Raw genomic sequence first — 17963 nt, forward strand, 5'->3', positions numbered from 1 at the left:
TGGAGTCAGATGTAACAGTGTGGAGCTGGAGGAACACAGCTGGCCAGGCAGCATCAGAGGAGCAGGAAAGTTGACGGTTCAGGTCAGGACCCTTTTTCTGAAGAAGGGTCCTGACCCGAAACGTCAACTTCCCTGCTCCTCTGATGTGCCTTAACATCCATGCATCTGTATTTTGATCAGTGGTTGCTGAATACCAATATGGAGCAATAGTGTTCATCATCTTACTGCAAAAAATGCGCCCCCCCCGCCAAAAAAAAAAATTTCAGCTGCAACATAATCATTTAGAAGGTAAGTATGTGATTGTTTCATGACTCTACAAGGATGGTCGATACTTTGAGAAATTTTGTACTTAAGCAAATGTCATGTTGCACTGTATAGAGATGTGAAAATGTATTTTGAAGCTCCTTACATTGTACTTGTTTTCCTTTGTTTAGAGTTGTAGCATTATGTATGTCTCCTGTGGATGATACTTTCATGTCCAGTTCCTTGGATAAAACAATTAGACTCTGGGACCTCAGGTCACCCAATTGCCAGGTATGTTTTAACTAACTGTATCGCAACAACTGTAAGCTTTACGGAGAGAGCAGTAACTATGAATTTGCAGAGACAGCTTGTGTTTAAACCCTTATCTCTGAGTCAGGAGCTAATTGCTTCAAATTTGGCTCCAGGATTTGAGAGCGTAATTTGGGCCGAAATTTGAGGGCAGTGCAGACTTCAAAGCAGGTGCAGTTAAAAAGTTAATGTTTCGTGTCTTCTGAAGAAGGGTGATACCAGATTCGATGTTAACTTGGTTTCTCTCTCTGCAGATGCTGCCAGGCCTTGTTGAGTTTCTCCAGAATTCTGTTTTAGTTCCAGCGTCTGTAGTAGTTGCTTTTAGGCATCAAAAATGCCTCATTATATAGAATTAGGAAATTGCATGGTACTATATCAAGGGCTCTTTCATCAATTATTTTGAATAGCAAGAATCTGTTAACTCAAGGAAAGAAGCCAGTGTTAACTTCCAAATCTTTACAAAGGCTTGTGGTTGAAAATTCCTTCAGGCAAATTTAAAAATAAACCAGGAGATTGGACAAGAACTTCCACTTTCTCCATTCACTTTTATCAGTGTTGATTTGTAGTACTGTACTTTAATTTTGTAATTCAGGATTCCTGCATATTCTCAAAAGGACCAACTCTGGTGATTAGGCAAATGAATTCCTGTCAAACGTGGTCCCCAGAAAGTGCAGTTCTTAGAAGACAAATGCAATATAGAAATGATCAGCCACTGCATCTGACAGGAAAAAGGTTCAAGTTGGGAGCTTCTTTGTGAAGTGTTGCATTATATGTTACACAACTATTTCTTCTGTATTTATCTATGGATTTTTTTTAGCATTTTCTGCTTTTACTTCAGATTTCTTGCATTCAAAGTTTATTTTGATACTCAACTATAATTTAACCTCAACCCAGTAAGGGAAGAAAGCAAATTTATCCAAGAGCGATAACACTGATATAGCATTGATAAGAAATATTACAGTATTAGAATGGTGTCTTCTGAGGGGGCATAGTAAATAATGTTTTCAAGGATTAGCAAGAAAGCCCTGAAATTGAAAAGGTTTGTAGAAGTTGAAATCTGGAGAATCACTCACATCCCATAATCGAGATTGTAATGACGGAGGTGGCGTCTGAGGACAGTGTTGACCAGTTGGATTACCATATACACTCATGTAATAGTCGATCTTGTATAAAAGTTTGCCACAATTAATCTGAACTCTCTTTACATGTCACTGTTCACCATCCCTCTCAAAGGCCAACTCTTCCCTTCCCTACTCAGTGTTGCTTATTGGCTGCTTCCAAGCGTGTTGCAGTGCAAGGCGGCAGTGGACGTTGGGCAGGGGAGCAGTAAGTGGTAGAGACTGTTTCAAAATGGTGCCACTCGGGTTGTACAAACAATGTTGGCCCAACAAAAAATAATGCTAAAGCAAAAGTCCCAATGCCCAGTGCTTTGCCATGATGAAGAACATGCATGGATTTTAGGGCTCTGACCTATTGGAAGTATTACTAGTTTATGACTGAACCCCTTTTTGTGTAAAAGTCTGATATAAAAAATTGGTCCATTACATGAGTTCAACCAGAACACACTATCTTCAGTTGGAACACTGCATCACGCTGGAGTGTTTGTTCCTGTCAAGTTCAAAATGTCTGCTTAGGTGATCAACTGAACTATTTGAACCCATGCAGTAATAAAAATGCATCCTCCATATCATCTCAGCTTTTGGTAGCAATATAAAAGTCAAGCATATAATGACGATTTGAATTTGTAAAATAAAGTTAACATACCTTCCACCTAGATACAGTAAATATCTTTAATCCAAACACACTGAAATGACATACTGAGAAAGACAATATGATTTGATTTATTGTCACATGTACCTAATTACAGTGAAAAGCTTTGTCTGTGAGCATACAGGCATATCATAGTAAGCAAGAACATACAGCTCATAGGGTGAAAAAAACTTGGACAGAATGAGGCATACAGGTTACAATGCACAGGACGTGCATGAGGCAAGAACTAAATTTAACGAGATCAACATTATTTGAAGGTAGTATTTGAAGTTAGAGAGTCCAGTCGTCAATCTAAATGGCAGGGAGGAAGCTGTTCTTGAACCTGCTGGTGTGTGTTCAAGCTTCTGTATCTTCTGCCTAACGGAAGAGTTTGTAGAAGAACATTACCGGGTGGATGAGTCTTTGATGTTGGCAGCCTTTCCATGGCAATGAGAGATATAAATGGAGTCCATGGATGGGAAGTTGGCTTCTGTGATGGTCTGGGCTGTGCACACCACCTACTGTAGTTTATTAAGGTCCTGGGCAGAGCAATTACGATGCACCTGGACAGCATGCTTTCTATAATGCATCTGTAAAATTTGGTGAGGGTCCTTACGGACATGCCAAATTTCCTGAGCCGCCTGAGGAAGAACTTCGTTGTAATTTCCTGACTGTCATGTCTAAGTGGGAAGCCCAGGACAGGTTGTCGGTTATCGTCACTCCTAGGAACTTGACACACTCAACTTTTGCTCCGTTGATGTGGATGGGGGCGTATGCTCTTCTTTCTTTTTGAAGCCATTGATCACTTCTTTAGTTCTGCTGACATTGAGAGGTTGTTATCATTATACCACGTCACCAAGCCCTCTACCTCCTTCCTGTATTCTGACTCTTTGTTGTTTGATATCCGTCCTACCACAGTGGTGTCGTGAGCATACTTGTAGATGGCATTTGTTTGGAATTTGGCTACATAGCCATGGGTGTGCAGAAAGCACAGTAGGGGCTTAAGGACGCATCCCTGGAGGCGCTCCTGTGTTGTTATCATGGAGGAGGTGCAGTTGTCTTGTCTTCCCTGCAGTCTGTGGGTCAGGAAGCTGAGGATCCAGTTGCAGAGGGTGGAGCTGAGATCTAGGTCTTGGAATTTTGAGATCACTCTGGAGGGAATAATAGTTTTGAAGGCGGAGCTATAGTCAATGAGCAGGAGTCTGACATGTCCAATAGGCTTGTTGCTGTAGTAATGATTATGATCAAATGAATCCTATTGGCGGTTGTATGATCTCTCAGACCGAGCAATCAGCCCCACTGTGTATGTAGCCTCTTCTTCATGTATGTGCCTACAGTCTAAAAGCACGCTAAGCTGTAGCTCTGCGGCCCAGCCTACCTGTGGTAACCCTGGAAGGGTAAGGTATTTCAAAGGTTTGAGCAAAATGTGAAGCTCGCTATTTTATGCTACTGCTATGCAGTAGCAACCTGTGTAATGTTTGGTACAAACAGGACTCTGCCATCAAACCAAAAGGCATTCTGCCTACCATACAAATAACTAATGTGGGGGGCATGTGAATTTCATAGTGGTTGTGATGCCAGTTATGTAGGCTGTATGTCCTAAAGACTGACGGATCATATGAAGTAGCATGTATTTGCCTGTTTGGAACAAGTAAGGTACTGACCTACCCTTCCATCCTGTGCTTGCAAAACTCCAGTGTCTAAAATTAAATGTGATTCTGCAGTTAGATAACATTTGCTGAATAATCTTGCATATAGGAGGAATTGTGCTGATAATCAATTTAGGACTCAGTTGGTTTCACCATGTAGTGCACTTGCGTATACTGGAAACTACATATTAATAAATAGGGCCCTGTTTGCGGAGAGAAAGAACACACTGCACCTGTTTCATCACAACAAAATGGAAGACAGCCATTTGCTGGTTCATTGGTCAGGACATTGAGCAATCAGTCAGCCTGTCTGATTTAAATTTTAACAAAACCTGCTGTTAACTGTCAATCTACAAAATATCCATAGTGCAAGATGAAAAGCTTCGCCAGTGTCTTTTTTTTTTCAACAGTGCTCCAGTTCTGTCCTACCAAGAAGGCTATAATGACTGAAGCCCGTTCTTTGTTGTTATGTAATGCCTTTCGCATTAGGTGGTGTGCTTCTGTCATTATTAAATAAACATTCAAATGAGTAGTGCCTATAGAAAACGAATTTGTATGAACATTTCATAGGTTTGCCATAGCACTAAATTAGTAACATTGATTTGCTTTTTGGCTTTCACCTTAAAATTATTTTGGCTTTAATCTTTTTTAAAAAAAAAAAGTGAGGTTTTTCAGGCATGACCTACTTATCGAGAATTCATGCTGGCTGTCTCTGATCAACTAAAATTTTCTAGGTGATAAGTTACCCGTCCTTGATTGCTCACTTCAATGATTTCCCCACCACGGAAGTTAGGCTAACTGGTCTGTAATTCCCTGGTTTTCCTCTTTCACGTTTCTGAAAAAGTGGAGTGACGTGCAATTTTCCAATCCAGAAGGACAACTCTTGTATCTAAAAAAAACTCTGAAGATTATATCACCTACAATGTGCTCCCCTGCTTCCTTTTAACATGTTTGGGTGGAAACCACCAGGTCCTGGGGATTTTGACTCTATTTTCTCATCAGTGATGTTTAACTTAAATTTCATTCAGTCCCTGTTCCTGATCCACTATTAATTTCCTCGGGACTTCCAGCAAGCTGTCCTCTTCTCCTGTAAATACTGAGGCAAAGTAATTATTCTTCATGTTTGCCATTTTGTCACTCATTAGACAGTATCCCTATTTTTCAGTCTTTAGTGGGCCAACGTTGCCCCCGACCACCCACTTTCCCTTTATAATAACATAAAATTTTTGCTTATTGATTTTGATGCCCTGGCAAGTTTCTTTTTCATAATGTCCCATAGTAGCTCTTACAAATTGCAGTGTGACCCTTTGCTAGTCTTTATCTTTTCCCATTCAGCAGGATCTGTGCTGTATGGTTTTTTTTATTTTTCTTGCATTTTGTAAGCCTTTTTAGTTGTATGTTGTCTATGGTTAATTTCTGTCAAGTGTAGCTTTTCTGTCTCTGGGCTGTAAACTGATTTTATATCACTAAATGCTTCTTCAAACATCCTCCACTGCTCAGTTGCTTCATCCATTATCAGATTTCCCCTTTCACTGTGTACAGTCTCTGTCTGGTCTTGTTAAAGTCAGCCTTGCCTAAATCTAAAATTTGAGTAGCTTTGATTTTATGCCTTTCATTTCATGAACTACATTGAACTCAGTTATATGTTCATGCACAATTAGGTTACTCTTAAATCTGGCTTATTATTCATTCCTAAATCAAATATTGTTTGTTACCTTGTTGCATCTAGGACACATTGCTGTAGAAAGCTATCCTGGACATGCTCCAGAAGTTAACGACCTTTCTGATAAATTATGAGAAGCAAACAAGTACCTATGTTAAGGTTAAAATCCCCCATTAACACTACTGTGGCTTTGCCACCTGCTTGTATAAGTACAGAAATTAGGCAGTCTTGCAGTTCAGAGCTAATGCTGGGGGTTTGTACACTACACCTGTTACAATTTTGATCCTTTGCAGTTCCTCAATTCCAACCATATAATCCCCACTGCTTTTCACTTATTGCCCCTCATCCATGAAGTAATTTTGTTTCTAACCAGTAAGGCTACTCCTCCACTTCTGCTGTTTTCCCTGTCTATCCTGTAAACCTTTAAAACCTGATACATTTGGTTCCCAATTCTAACTGTCCTGCAGCCATGTCTCGATAACTACTGTATCATAATCTCTGGTTTGAATTAGTGCCTGTAGCTCATTTAATTTATTCCTTGTTCTCTGTGCATTCGTGTATAGAACTCTTACTTGGGCCATAAACTAACCTGTCCTTCAGCACTGATGCCATTATTCACTGTTTATTATTTCTCTCCTCCAGTTTAATCAATGCACCTCTTACAGTTTTGCCATTTCAGTCAATCATGAAGTAGGACTCCTGACTGTTTATTTACTCTGTGCCCTGTTACTTGATTTTTAAACTGTATTGACTCCTTACACTCATTCCCAACCTGCTTCCCAATTTACCAGATTAGGCTTTTGTCTAGGACTTTACACCCAGATCTGTTCAAGTGGAGCCCATCCCTATGGTACAGTTCCTTCCTGTCCCAATACTGATGCCAGCACCCCATGAAATGGAACTCCTCTTTCCTGCGCCAGTCCTGTAGTGTTTATTTCCTACTTAACTCTGGCCAATTTTCATATAGCTTGGTCATAATCCTGAGTTACAACCCTTGAGGTCCTGTTGTTTAATTTTATTCCTAATTCCTGATATTCCCCAAAAAGGAACCTCTTGCCTTTGGTCCCAACATGGACCATAACAATCATATCCTGCCCCCTCCCACACCAGTATCCTTTCATGTCAATTCAGGATGTCCATTGACTTGGCACAGGATAGCAGCGCACACCCTGCGGGATTCTCAATCCTGCTAACAAACGATGCTATCTGTACCCCTGTTTTACCCTGTGTCTTTTATAAGTGAAGCATAACCTTCTATTTCCTTGCAGTAAGCAATGACATTCTGGTGGTTTTCATAATTGCTTGCTTTACCTGCAGACTTATTTTAGAACTCATGCATGAGATATCCAAATTCCTCTGTAACTCAGACCCTTGAAATCTCTTGCCATTTAAATAACCTGCTCTTTTATCCCTACCAAAATTAAACTTTATACTCCATTTGCTGCATTTTTGCCCACTCGTTTAACTTTTTTCTAGTTTTCTTGTGTCCACTTTTCAACATGATTGCCTACTCATCTTTCTGTCATCAGAAGTTTAGGCAATTCATACAATCCATTCATGCAAGTCATTGATACAAGTACAACGAGGTCCTGGTGCTGATCTTTATTGCAGACCACTTTTACGTAACTGTCATATTGTTGTATAAAATCCCAGTTGTACCTACTGATTGCTTCCTCTTAGCCAGCCAATTTTCTATCTACGCTGAAATGATACCCCTACACTGAGCTTATATTTTCCACAGTAATCTTTGCAGTTCTTTATTAAGGCCTTCCAGAAATCCAAGTGCAGTACATCCAACGCATATCCCTTCCTCAGAAAAGTGTAGCTAATTGGTTAAATATGATTTCCTATTCACAAAACCATGTTGACTGACTGACTGACTTTCCTTGAATTTTTCTGCATCTCCCACTAAATGACTTTCATAGCTTCAAACATTTTCCCTGTGACAGACATTAAGCTAACTTGCCTGTAGTTTCTTGCTTTCTGTCGTTTTTTAATTGAGTTAAGTTTGTTAACTTCAGTTTGGTCTCTGAAGATATACTGGAGGTGCTCACAAGAAGTGTCTCTAGGTTGATCCTAGAGGGATTGAGTAGATTGGGCTTGTACACATTGGAGTTGAAGAATGAAATGAGATCTTATTGAAACATGAGTTTTTTAGGGTGCTTGAATGACTAGATGCGGAGAGACTGTTTTCCCGTTGTGGGAAAGTCTAGGATCAGTGGGCATAATCTGAGTAAGGGGTTGCCAAGAATGAGATGGAATTTCTTTTGAAGGTAGTGAATCTGTGGGATTCTTTGCCACGAAAGGACTATCAAGGCTGGGTTGTTAAGTATATTCAAGGTAGAGAGATGAAGATTTCAAACCATTAAGGGGATTGAGGATTATAGAGATAAGGTAGAAAAATGGATTTGAGGATTCTTGGATCAACCATAATTTAATTGAATCCTTAGTCAAACTCGATGAGGTGACTGACCTACTTCTGTATCTTATGGTTTTATAATCTTCCAGTTTAATGGGATCTTCCCCAAATCAAGGGACTTATGGAAAATTAAAATTACTGCATCACCTATCTTTCTTGTCATTTACTTTAACACCCTAGGATTAAGTTTATCTGGACCTGGGCACATAACAGCCTGCAGTTCTCTCAATTTACTTGATACCACTTTGATTGTAATTTTCCTCACTTCTTAAGCTCCTGCATCCTTTCCATTTAATGATTTTACAGCTACTTCTGGGATATGACTTGTGTCCTAAAGGGAAGACTGGTGCAAAGTACCTGTTCAATTCATCTGCCATTTCATTCTTTGTCGGCTCACTTTTTCTATAGGACCAACATCCCCTCTTTTTTTTTTTTTAGAAGCTATAGGAACTTAGCCTTCTAAAGTTTTAGCTAGCTTTCTTTTGTACTCTCAATTTTTCCTCATTTTTAGTTAACCTTTAACTTTGTTTTGTCCACTCTTCTGACCTGTCACCTGTATTTGCACAGTTATATGCTTTTTCCTTTATTATGCTATATTTAATTTTTTTATAGTTAAATCACATGGTGGGTCTGGCCCTTGGAATTTTCTTACTTGGTAGAAAGGTAAAATCATTTAGAGTAAGTTGGACTGAATAGTACGGTTGTGTGATCCTGCAGTTCTACACAGTTAGCATGCTTGGTGATACTGCATTGGGAGAGGTAGTGAGCAAAAGACATCTGCTTTATCAAGCAGACAAAGAATCACTTGGAGCTCCCCCTCAGAGGCCTGGCAGCAGATCCATCTTGACACAGATGTGAAAACAAAACAATAGAACGGTGAAGATGATATAAAATTTATGGATATTTTCACCTTTTTAATGAGAAGTATAAAAGCACAACATTTAGTCACAACTTTTTTCTGTCAGTCTTGTTACTTGCTGGTACTCATTGCTGGTACTCATTGCTGTTTTCATTATTTGTCCAGGGATTAATGCATCTTCAAGGGAGGCCAACGTGTTCTTTCGATCCTGAAGGACTTATATTTGCAGCTGGTGTGAATTCTGAAATAATTAAACTTTATGATCTACGATCGTTTGACAAGGTGGAATCTCCTCATTTAACTTGCTATACAATCCGAGAGCATTAAATTCAAATGTATGTGATTGATCTCCTGCAGAGACAGATAATGCTTGGTGTTGTATTTTCTTACAGGTAGACTAAGGTAACTTCTGTGATACTCTTGACACCAGCTTGGAAGCACATTGCTTCAGTACAACTTTGGGAAATAGTTTAACAGAGATAAGGTTTTGGGCAGTATCACTGTTGCATAGCACCTTCTCTCAGAGACACTGCTACCTTTTGAGAGGAAAGTGCTGAAAACTGCTTTTGGAAGAGTAAAATGCTTTCATGTTTTTGATTGAATGAGGTCCTCATTTGGGCTCTATGGCAATAGAGACATTTCAGTTCTCCTCTTGAGAAATCCAGTTAGCTTTCAGTCTCTGGTAGACATACAAAAAGACACCATGATATTACTGCAGACCTGTGTAATTTAAAAATGGCGATACTTTGTACTAAGTTTAGTTTTTGCTGTAAAAATTGCATCTCCTTTCAATCACTGCACCTGTGCCACTCTACCTGAGAAACACAATTGGCAGCAGATTATTTGTGCACGACGTTGCTATACTGGCAGTTGTGGACTGTGGAGTTATTTTCTCGTTACATCTATGGTGTTTAGCATGGGAGACAGTGAAGAAAAGCTGATAGAATATGCTGCACCATGCATATTAATCTCATTGAATCATTGCACATTTGTCAGTGACATCACCTGAACCTGTAATTTAGGTAACCTTTACTTGAGCTGGGAAGGAGATGCAATGTAGTGAACTTGGGAGTTACAGAAAATTAAATACATTGTGAAGTTTTTATCCAATAAGAGTTAAGATTATCCAAAAAGTGAAAGTAGTTTCCTACTTGTTTTGTCAGGGTCCTTTTGCCACTTTTAAAATGCAGTATGAGCGGACATGCGAGTGGACAGGATTGAAATTCAGTAATGATGGAAAACTGATGCTGGTGTCTACCAATGGTGGTATGGTCAGACTCATCGATGCATTTAAAGGAGCAGTACTTCAGACATTTGGGGTAGGTGGAATTTTTATAAGCACTTGGAAGTTTTTGCGTTAAAGGTTGATTTTTGTTTTCAGCAAAGGTAGTTATCATGTAATGTGGGCATCAACAACAGACCATTAGAATCCAAGAAACTTACAACACAATGAGGAAGCCAAATGTGTATATAATTAGTTTGCTTACAGCAAACTCATTGCTCTGTTCTGACCCCATAGTCCCTTGTTTCTTCTGCTTTTTGATATTTATCTGTATTCCCTTTTTTTTAAAAAAAAAAAAAAAAATGTGCTGGTATCTGCCTCAATCCTGTAATAAGGCATTTGTGCCCTATGAGTCTAGGAGAAATGTAAACTTTTCCTACTGATGACCACTTGTCACTGACTCTCCAGAGTAAATAGTCTTTCCCCTTTTACTGGATAAAAGCACTTCATATTTTTTAAAACAAAAAACCTGAAATGTTGTCTGGACCTTTTTATTTCAGTAAACATATCCTAGTTTCTCAAATCCTTGTTGCTTTTGTACTACCTAACAAATCTACAGTGCAGTCTTATCCACACCCATTTTATGAAACTCATTATTATTGGCTTTTTCTTTGCAGCTTTACTAGTACAGTCAGGGCTTTCTGCACTTGACCTGCTACAGTTCTGTGCATCCTCAAGTTTTAACTGTAATCCCTGTTTTGCCTGAAATATCTTGGTGCCCCTTTTGTCTGCATTAAATTGGTCACTCCTCTACCGTTTGCATTACCATCTAACCTCTTAAGCACTTTACATTCCAGCTTGACCCCCTAATTTTGTCTCATCAGCAAATTTCAAATCCTGTTCTTCGTGCCAAAATTCATATCGTTGCTTGATCCACTACAGCTCTTGGCAAATACACTGATCCTGAGATGCATCTCTTTCAGATCACCCTCAACTTGAGCAAAGCCCATTAAATGTACCACTTCATTCCCTATCTGTGATGCTGCTACAATTCTTTCACACCGTAAGCGGGACCTTTTGTAATGAACCAGCACTAAAGTGATTTCATTTTTTTTTTTCAAACATTCTGTCTCCGATTGGGCATTTTCTTTAAAAATAATTGTTAACTTTGTGTCCAGTACTATATGTGTCCCAAATATTTGGCTGTCCTCATAAGTGCACTTCTAAGTACTCACCAGTTTTAGGCACTTGTAAGACTTTTTTGCAAGAATTACCATTAACTGAATTGATCTGGAGTTACCCAGATGGTTATTCTTTTCCTCTTGGACTGCAAGAATTTCAGTGGTACTATTTAAGACGGATGTGTGAAAACAACGTAGTGCTCGTTCACTTTGCCTGTACTTAGGAAAACAGCAGTTGTAACTGGGATGCGGGCATGACTTATTTATTGCCCGTCCTGAATTGCTGAGCGCACATTTAAGAGTCGGCTGCATTGTCTGCATAGGTCTGGAGTTACATGAAGGCCAGACCAGGAAATGATGTAAAATTTTCTTGGACATTAGTAAATCAGTTGGGTTTTTACAACAATGGTCTTTACCTTCTGATTCTAGATTTTGATTGAATTCAAATTTCAACATCGGCATGATGGGTTTCAAACCCATGGTTGAGGGTTCTGGATTACTCGTCCAATATGCTACTACCTCCCCAGGTGGGAAAGAAGCAGTACTGCAAAATGTAGCCTAATTCCCAGTGCTGCTGTGAAAAGGATTGCACAATTTTAAAACTAATACCCTGTTCATTAATTTCTCAGTTAACAGAACACTGACTTTGTGCTGAATCATGTTATTTTGTTTTAGGGATACAACAACAACAAAGGTATTAGTTTGGAAGCATCATTCACACCAGATTCTCAGTTTGTGATGATAGGTAAGTTTGGGAATTCCAGTTCAAGTAGTTTGTATTTACCTCCATTCAGCTGTCAAAACAAAGAATGGGGGAATATACTGAAAGAGTTGAGCAGCCTACTTCTGCTCAAATACTGCCCACATCATACATTTATATGATAGCTGCTCACTGTTCCTCCATTGTGAGACAAGTGTTAGTTTTGATCCGTCCTTTCATCCCTTTCCTCGGCAACATGAGCAGTGGAGAAACAATTCAAAGATGATGATGTCAGTAGAAATTCTTAAAGAGAACTCAAGTTCTGCAGTTTTGAATAAAGAAACTGAAGCCAGCAACATTGCACCAAAGCTCCAAGTGCTGCAGGTAGGATGCAAGTTGACATAAACCCGCCCCCCCCACCTCCCCAACCACCTGTTTCAGTAAAAGCAAACCCAGTCTATCCAACCTTCCTTCATAGCTAAAATTCCCACATCACAGGCAATATCCTAGTAAACCTTTTTCTTTACCCTCTCCGAAGCATCCACATCTTTCTGGTAGTTTGACCATATGGGCTCTTTTGTGGTTTCTTTTAGGTAATTTGTAAGGGTCTTTCAGTTTGCCCTTTTTGTGTGCAGTTGTCTAGGGTCTCCACACAACTCTATTTAATAATTGCAAATTACACCTTACAGCAAAAGATAAATTGATTGCATTGAGTGTTTAATAGATCTCAATGTCTCCAAACTCACCTAGGTCACTACAGATTTTTTTGTTTTGAGTTTAAGAAAGAATGTTGGTTATTAACTTTGTCAGTGTGAAATTAATGAAACTGTATTACTGTGCAATTTGTGTGTTTTGGCTTTCAGGATCTGAGGATGGTAAAGTCCACGTGTGGAATGCAGAAAGTGGGTTAAAGGTGGCTGTTTTGGATGGAAAGCATACAGGTCCTGTCTCTTGCCTCCAGTTTAATCCCAAATTTATGACATTTGCCAGTGCATGTTCAAACATGGTACGTATACAAAGCAATTTGTGAGGAAACAAATGGTTGCCAGAATTTCTACTGTGGAGTTTTAAGATTTAAGATTATCCCTGCTCTTTTGAGAGTACCTCAGTTATTGATCCAGTAAAGGTCAGCTAACTCAGCAAATATCTGGATTCTCCCCAGTCTACTAGAATGGGGTTCACACTGAGGAACACACTTGCTGCATGGCCCAATCAGCCAGTTGCCAAAGCAGAACAAGTAATCTTCCCCTGTCTCTTCCCTATCGTTTTAAACGCTAGCAACCTGAGAAGATGATGAACAAGCTGCTGTGAGGCCATCAGAAATTTTTGCATTTCAACGGTAAATTTGCATTAAGATGTATTATTTTAGGCAGTTTGCATACTTTATTGCCCTCTGGCAAACTACAGCAAGAACACCAATTTACAAACAGAAGAATTGAGCATCCTATGTAAATTAACTACTTTTATGTAGTAAATGCTTTGCATTGCACTGTTTGCTGATAAAGTTAACAAGTCAAATGTGGATAGATTTAGAAAATTGGTTTTCAGCTTTGGTCCCCTATCCTCTGACCTTCACCAGAAGTTTGCTAAGGTCCTAAAGTATTTCTGTATTCCTGCCTTCAATGATCTGTTTTATTAATTGTTCAGTGGCTTTCTGGTACTTACCTCTGCTGTATGTTAAACTCATTTTCTGCATAACGGCACAGTTTTTTCCCTTTTTGTTATAAAACACTTTTTCCGAAATTTGAGTAGAGGGTCTAGATGTATCAATCTTTTTTTTTTTTGCGCACCATTGGACAATATTTCAAAACCTTTGACATGGATGCTGCCAGCAGCATGTTTGGTGTAGAATTGGAATGTAGACGAGTGATTTTGTTCACTTTGGTGTAATAGTGTTTTTAGTTGGTTGAAAGTCTCTATAATTGTTTTGATTTTCTTCACAGGCATTTTGGCTGCCTACAATTGATGACTGAAGAAAGAAATAAATTGGCATTCCTTAAATTGACTGAGAAATCAGTGACAAACAATGCAGAAAGTGGATTCCCAGGTTTTCTGGGTCTCTATGCAGAGATGTGAACTTGATTACAGGCTGACAAAGAAATCTTCATGCTCAGGTATCATTGGTCATGGTGGTGGTTATTTCTGCATATATTCTTGAGGAAGTAAAGACTTTTTTGTCCTCATTATCAAACAGTCTTCAGATTTTGAACTCATCCCTGGCTGCATGATGATATTTCTCTTGGTCATGTGCCAACTGCATTTAAAACTTATTGAATGTACTGGAATTTCTCTTCAGTAGGGCTTTGCAAGTTGTCTGGGAACATGAACACAGTGGTAGCCACAAGATGTTGGGGCCAAGTGTCAGTATGGCTGATTTCACTTCAGATTCCATCCAAAATTAGACTAGGTGCTCACAAACTGAAGATGCAATTCAGCATTTCATCAAAATGGATGTCAACATGTGAAGAACAGAATCTCCTTGTATGAATCATATGGTTAGCTTTACAGAAAAACCAAGCTAAAATCTGATGATGCTATATGTTCGGCTGGGTCAACCAGCATCTGGAAAGAGAAACAGAGTTAACCTTTCAAGCCGCTGACATTTCATCATAGCTGTCATCAACTTGAATCATCAAATCTCTTTCTCTCTCTCGTTTTCCAGAGAGTTTCAGCATCTGTGGCATTGTGCTTTTAAGAATTGAGCCAGTTGATTTTCTGTGGTAATCTAAACCACTTTCTTTCAATTGCTCTTGAATTTTAATTGGAAGTATATCACTGTTACTAGATTGTATATTTGTATAGTTCAAAACCTGGTTTCAATTCAGAACAAATTATTCTTCAGAATGTTCTTGAGATATCCTTTGTGAATACAATGGGGTGATTTCAGTTTTTTTTGTATTTTCTTTCAATATTCTGTCAAGGAATCTTAAACTTGCCAAGTTTGAAATACTATTAAATGCACTCTCGCATACGAATTTTAATGTTTTTTGTTCATGTTGCCCCTTTCTCCATCAGCATTTTGAAGTATAAAAGCTCCAGAAAATGTATTGTAGTGAGATGTGGTCTGCAGCTTTGAATACATTTGCTTCTATCATTAGGGTGTTTTGATGTGCCAAAGAAACATTTCTGCCACAACCAGGAAAGTATTATTTACTATGCAAAAGCTGAGAATCTCTGATTCATCGCGTTAAATATTTGAAACCACTACAGCCCCTGGAAGATGGAATTTTTTGGGAGGAGGTTTAAAACAATAAATTGCACACAACTTGTTTTTTTAAAAAAAAAAGCGCCGCTAGGCTTTTACCATGCCTGAAAAATTTTGAATGATCTGAAGTACTGAATTGAGGTTCCAGTTTACAGTCAGGATCAGAATCTCACACCATTCATGTGCAATTCTTCCATAAATCCGAACTGGAGAGGGAAGGAGAAGTGGTTCCTCCTTTCTTAAATGACTTGGCAAGATCATCAAGAAATGATGCTGGCCAGTTGCAGAGAATTGTTAACGGGCAGGAGAAATGCAACTTTCTGATTATAGAGGATTTTGCAATTTTTAAATGTGGCAATTGGAAAATTAGTCTTAATGGAATTGTTAGTGAAGTTATCTGCAAAATACAATTTTAATTCCAGTAATTATACAAAGATGCAACATTCTATAGTGCCCTTTAAGTACATATTCTGTACTTAAACTGCTATGGTTGTTTTCAAATTACACTATCAATTTGCAACTCCTAAGTTTCGAGTGAGTACCTCAACTTTGACGGTTAGTCCTGATGGAAAGTTAAATAATTAAATTAAGTACGAAAATCATCATCTTGTGAAGTAAGCTTTTATTTTTGAGAGTCATGGACTATAACATCTTGCAGCTAGCATAGGGTTGTTTTGGCAAAGCTCTTAAACTTGAGACTTGAATTTGGGATATGTCCTGAGATTTTTAACACAACCTTGTTAATGCAGAATTTCTATCCAGTCTGAAAATAAATATTGTGGACAGGATACAGTAGAAGGGAACCAGTAGTTTGTGAAATCTGGAGGGTTTTTCATTGTGGTAGGATTATGAAATACTAACTAGACTTTTTTGATCTCCCAAATTCTGTTTTGCCTGCTGTGTTTTACCAGTGTTCATTTTTCCACTGTTTGCATGTTGCTTTTTAACTTTTTTATTTATGGACGGATGTTTCGTTAGTGTGACATAGTGAAATTAGCTGTTTCTTTTCTGTATTTCCTTGGTTGTTTAAATTCAACATTTTCCAATAGCTTTGTTCAGTAGATTATGGACTTCATGTTTTATTTGAACACCCTCTCCCCACCCAAAAAAGACAGTAAAATACAAATGGCTTGAGGTGAATAGTAATTCTTCTGCAGGTCCATAGCTTTGAGCAATGAATATGTGCAATTACTCAAGTTTATAAAAACATAACAATAGTGTTGGAATTCATGTTGGTCTGAGTATCTGAGTTTAATATAGAATCCAAAAGTATATTCAGAAAATATCTTTGCATCTTGACTCCTGAGAACGTTCTGAGTTGTACTCTGCTTGACACCTGTAGCTTTTAGTATTGAGCTTTTGGATCACATGATCATCATAGTGACAGCTGATCATGTACAACATCATGGCCATAACTTCTGCAATATTAGGAGTCTCATGCAGTATAACTGTCTTAAATTTGAATTATGAAACATATGCAAGTTCTAATGTGCAGCAGTACTTGAGTTTTGGCACTGCCTAAAAAGTAGTAAATGATTTCTGGCACATTAAATGTGATGTTTCACATGTCCTTGCAATAAATTATATTTAATGTGTATGTGTGTATATATACCTATAGTAATTAAATGAAACTGTTAATGTGATTTTAATCTCTGGTATTTTCAGAGCTAATCATATTGCTGTAAATCCTGTACCCAGCAAGCTTCTGTAGTTTCATTCCTTCTGGTAATCTTATTACTTTGTATCCCTATGGTATTTAACATTTTGTATGGTTTCATATGAACAATGTTCTTTTTTTCAAAAGGGCCAGTGACTGTTTGCTGTTGAAAATGCAAGGATGCAGTTTTGTTGGTAGCTAATCTGGTGCTTCCTCATGTGCATCAAAGCAATTTTGGCAGGTTTATTCTCCTTGGATGATCCCGTCATGTTCTTGCCATTAAGTCACTTTCCACTCTCTTGGCTCTGAGTATATCTATCAGAGAGGTGCTTGAAAGAGAGGCAAAACCTTTACATTTTTTTAAAATTGAGCACAGGGAAGATGTTTTAAACCGTGTAATTTGTTCTTGAATATGCTGGAGTTGTCCTCATTAGCTATAAAGCTATTGTATTGCAAAATTTTGTATAAAGCTTTTGCATATTGCTACTATAAACATGAAGATTTGCTTGGAAATATTTCTGTAAACTGTGGTAAAATTAAATTAGACATTTATTTCACCAACACAGATGCTATCTGTTCAGTTTTTTAAAAGAAAATTCCAATCAAGTAAGCAAGTAGAAGTATTTGAAGTGAAAAGCTGGAATTTTTCATTTATATGAAAATGACAAACTGCATATAAACTCTACCCTTCTGTATAACAGATGGAGAGGTGGGTGTGAGCGTTACATGTGGAATATTGTTTTGTTTTAATTAAGTTTCCATGGGTCACTTGGCACTACTGCCTTGCAGAATTTGTCCCATGTGTTCATTGTTCAGACAATCTGGCGGCAACTCTATCTATGCGTCCAAGGATATTCAGTTTCAGTCAGCCTGTTCCCATTCAGTGTGTGTATGTGTATTGCTCTGCCATTTTATATAATAATGGCTGATCTCATCTTCAACTCTACTTTCCTGCCTGCTCCCCAAACCCTTTAACCCATTGCTAATTAAAAATTTGTCATCTCAAATTTATTCAGTAACCTGGCATCCACCGCACTTTTGGGGTAGTGAATTTTACAGATTCATGACCCTTTGAGAGAAGTAATTCCTCCTCATCTCTCTTAAATC

General features: G+C 38.3%; 1 protein-coding gene across 1 annotated transcript; it reads left to right on the top strand.

The window, feature by feature from the left end:
* Window positions 1–434: 434 nt before the first annotated feature.
* On the top strand, window positions 435–17417 carry wdr82 (WD repeat domain 82; the record flags this gene model as incomplete). Its single annotated transcript, XM_048593157.1, has 6 exons — window positions 435–534; window positions 9057–9173; window positions 10055–10210; window positions 11970–12039; window positions 12858–13000; window positions 13938–17417. Coding segments are annotated over 6 exons (616 nt in total), but the record flags the coding sequence as incomplete, so codon positions are not given.
* Window positions 17418–17963: the final 546 nt, after the last annotated feature.

The sequence above is a fragment of the Rhincodon typus genome, unplaced genomic scaffold (assembly GCF_021869965.1).
Source record: "Rhincodon typus isolate 14 unplaced genomic scaffold, sRhiTyp1.1 hic_rhity00002412, whole genome shotgun sequence".
In the NCBI taxonomy this organism is placed as follows: domain Eukaryota; kingdom Metazoa; phylum Chordata; class Chondrichthyes; order Orectolobiformes; family Rhincodontidae; genus Rhincodon; species Rhincodon typus.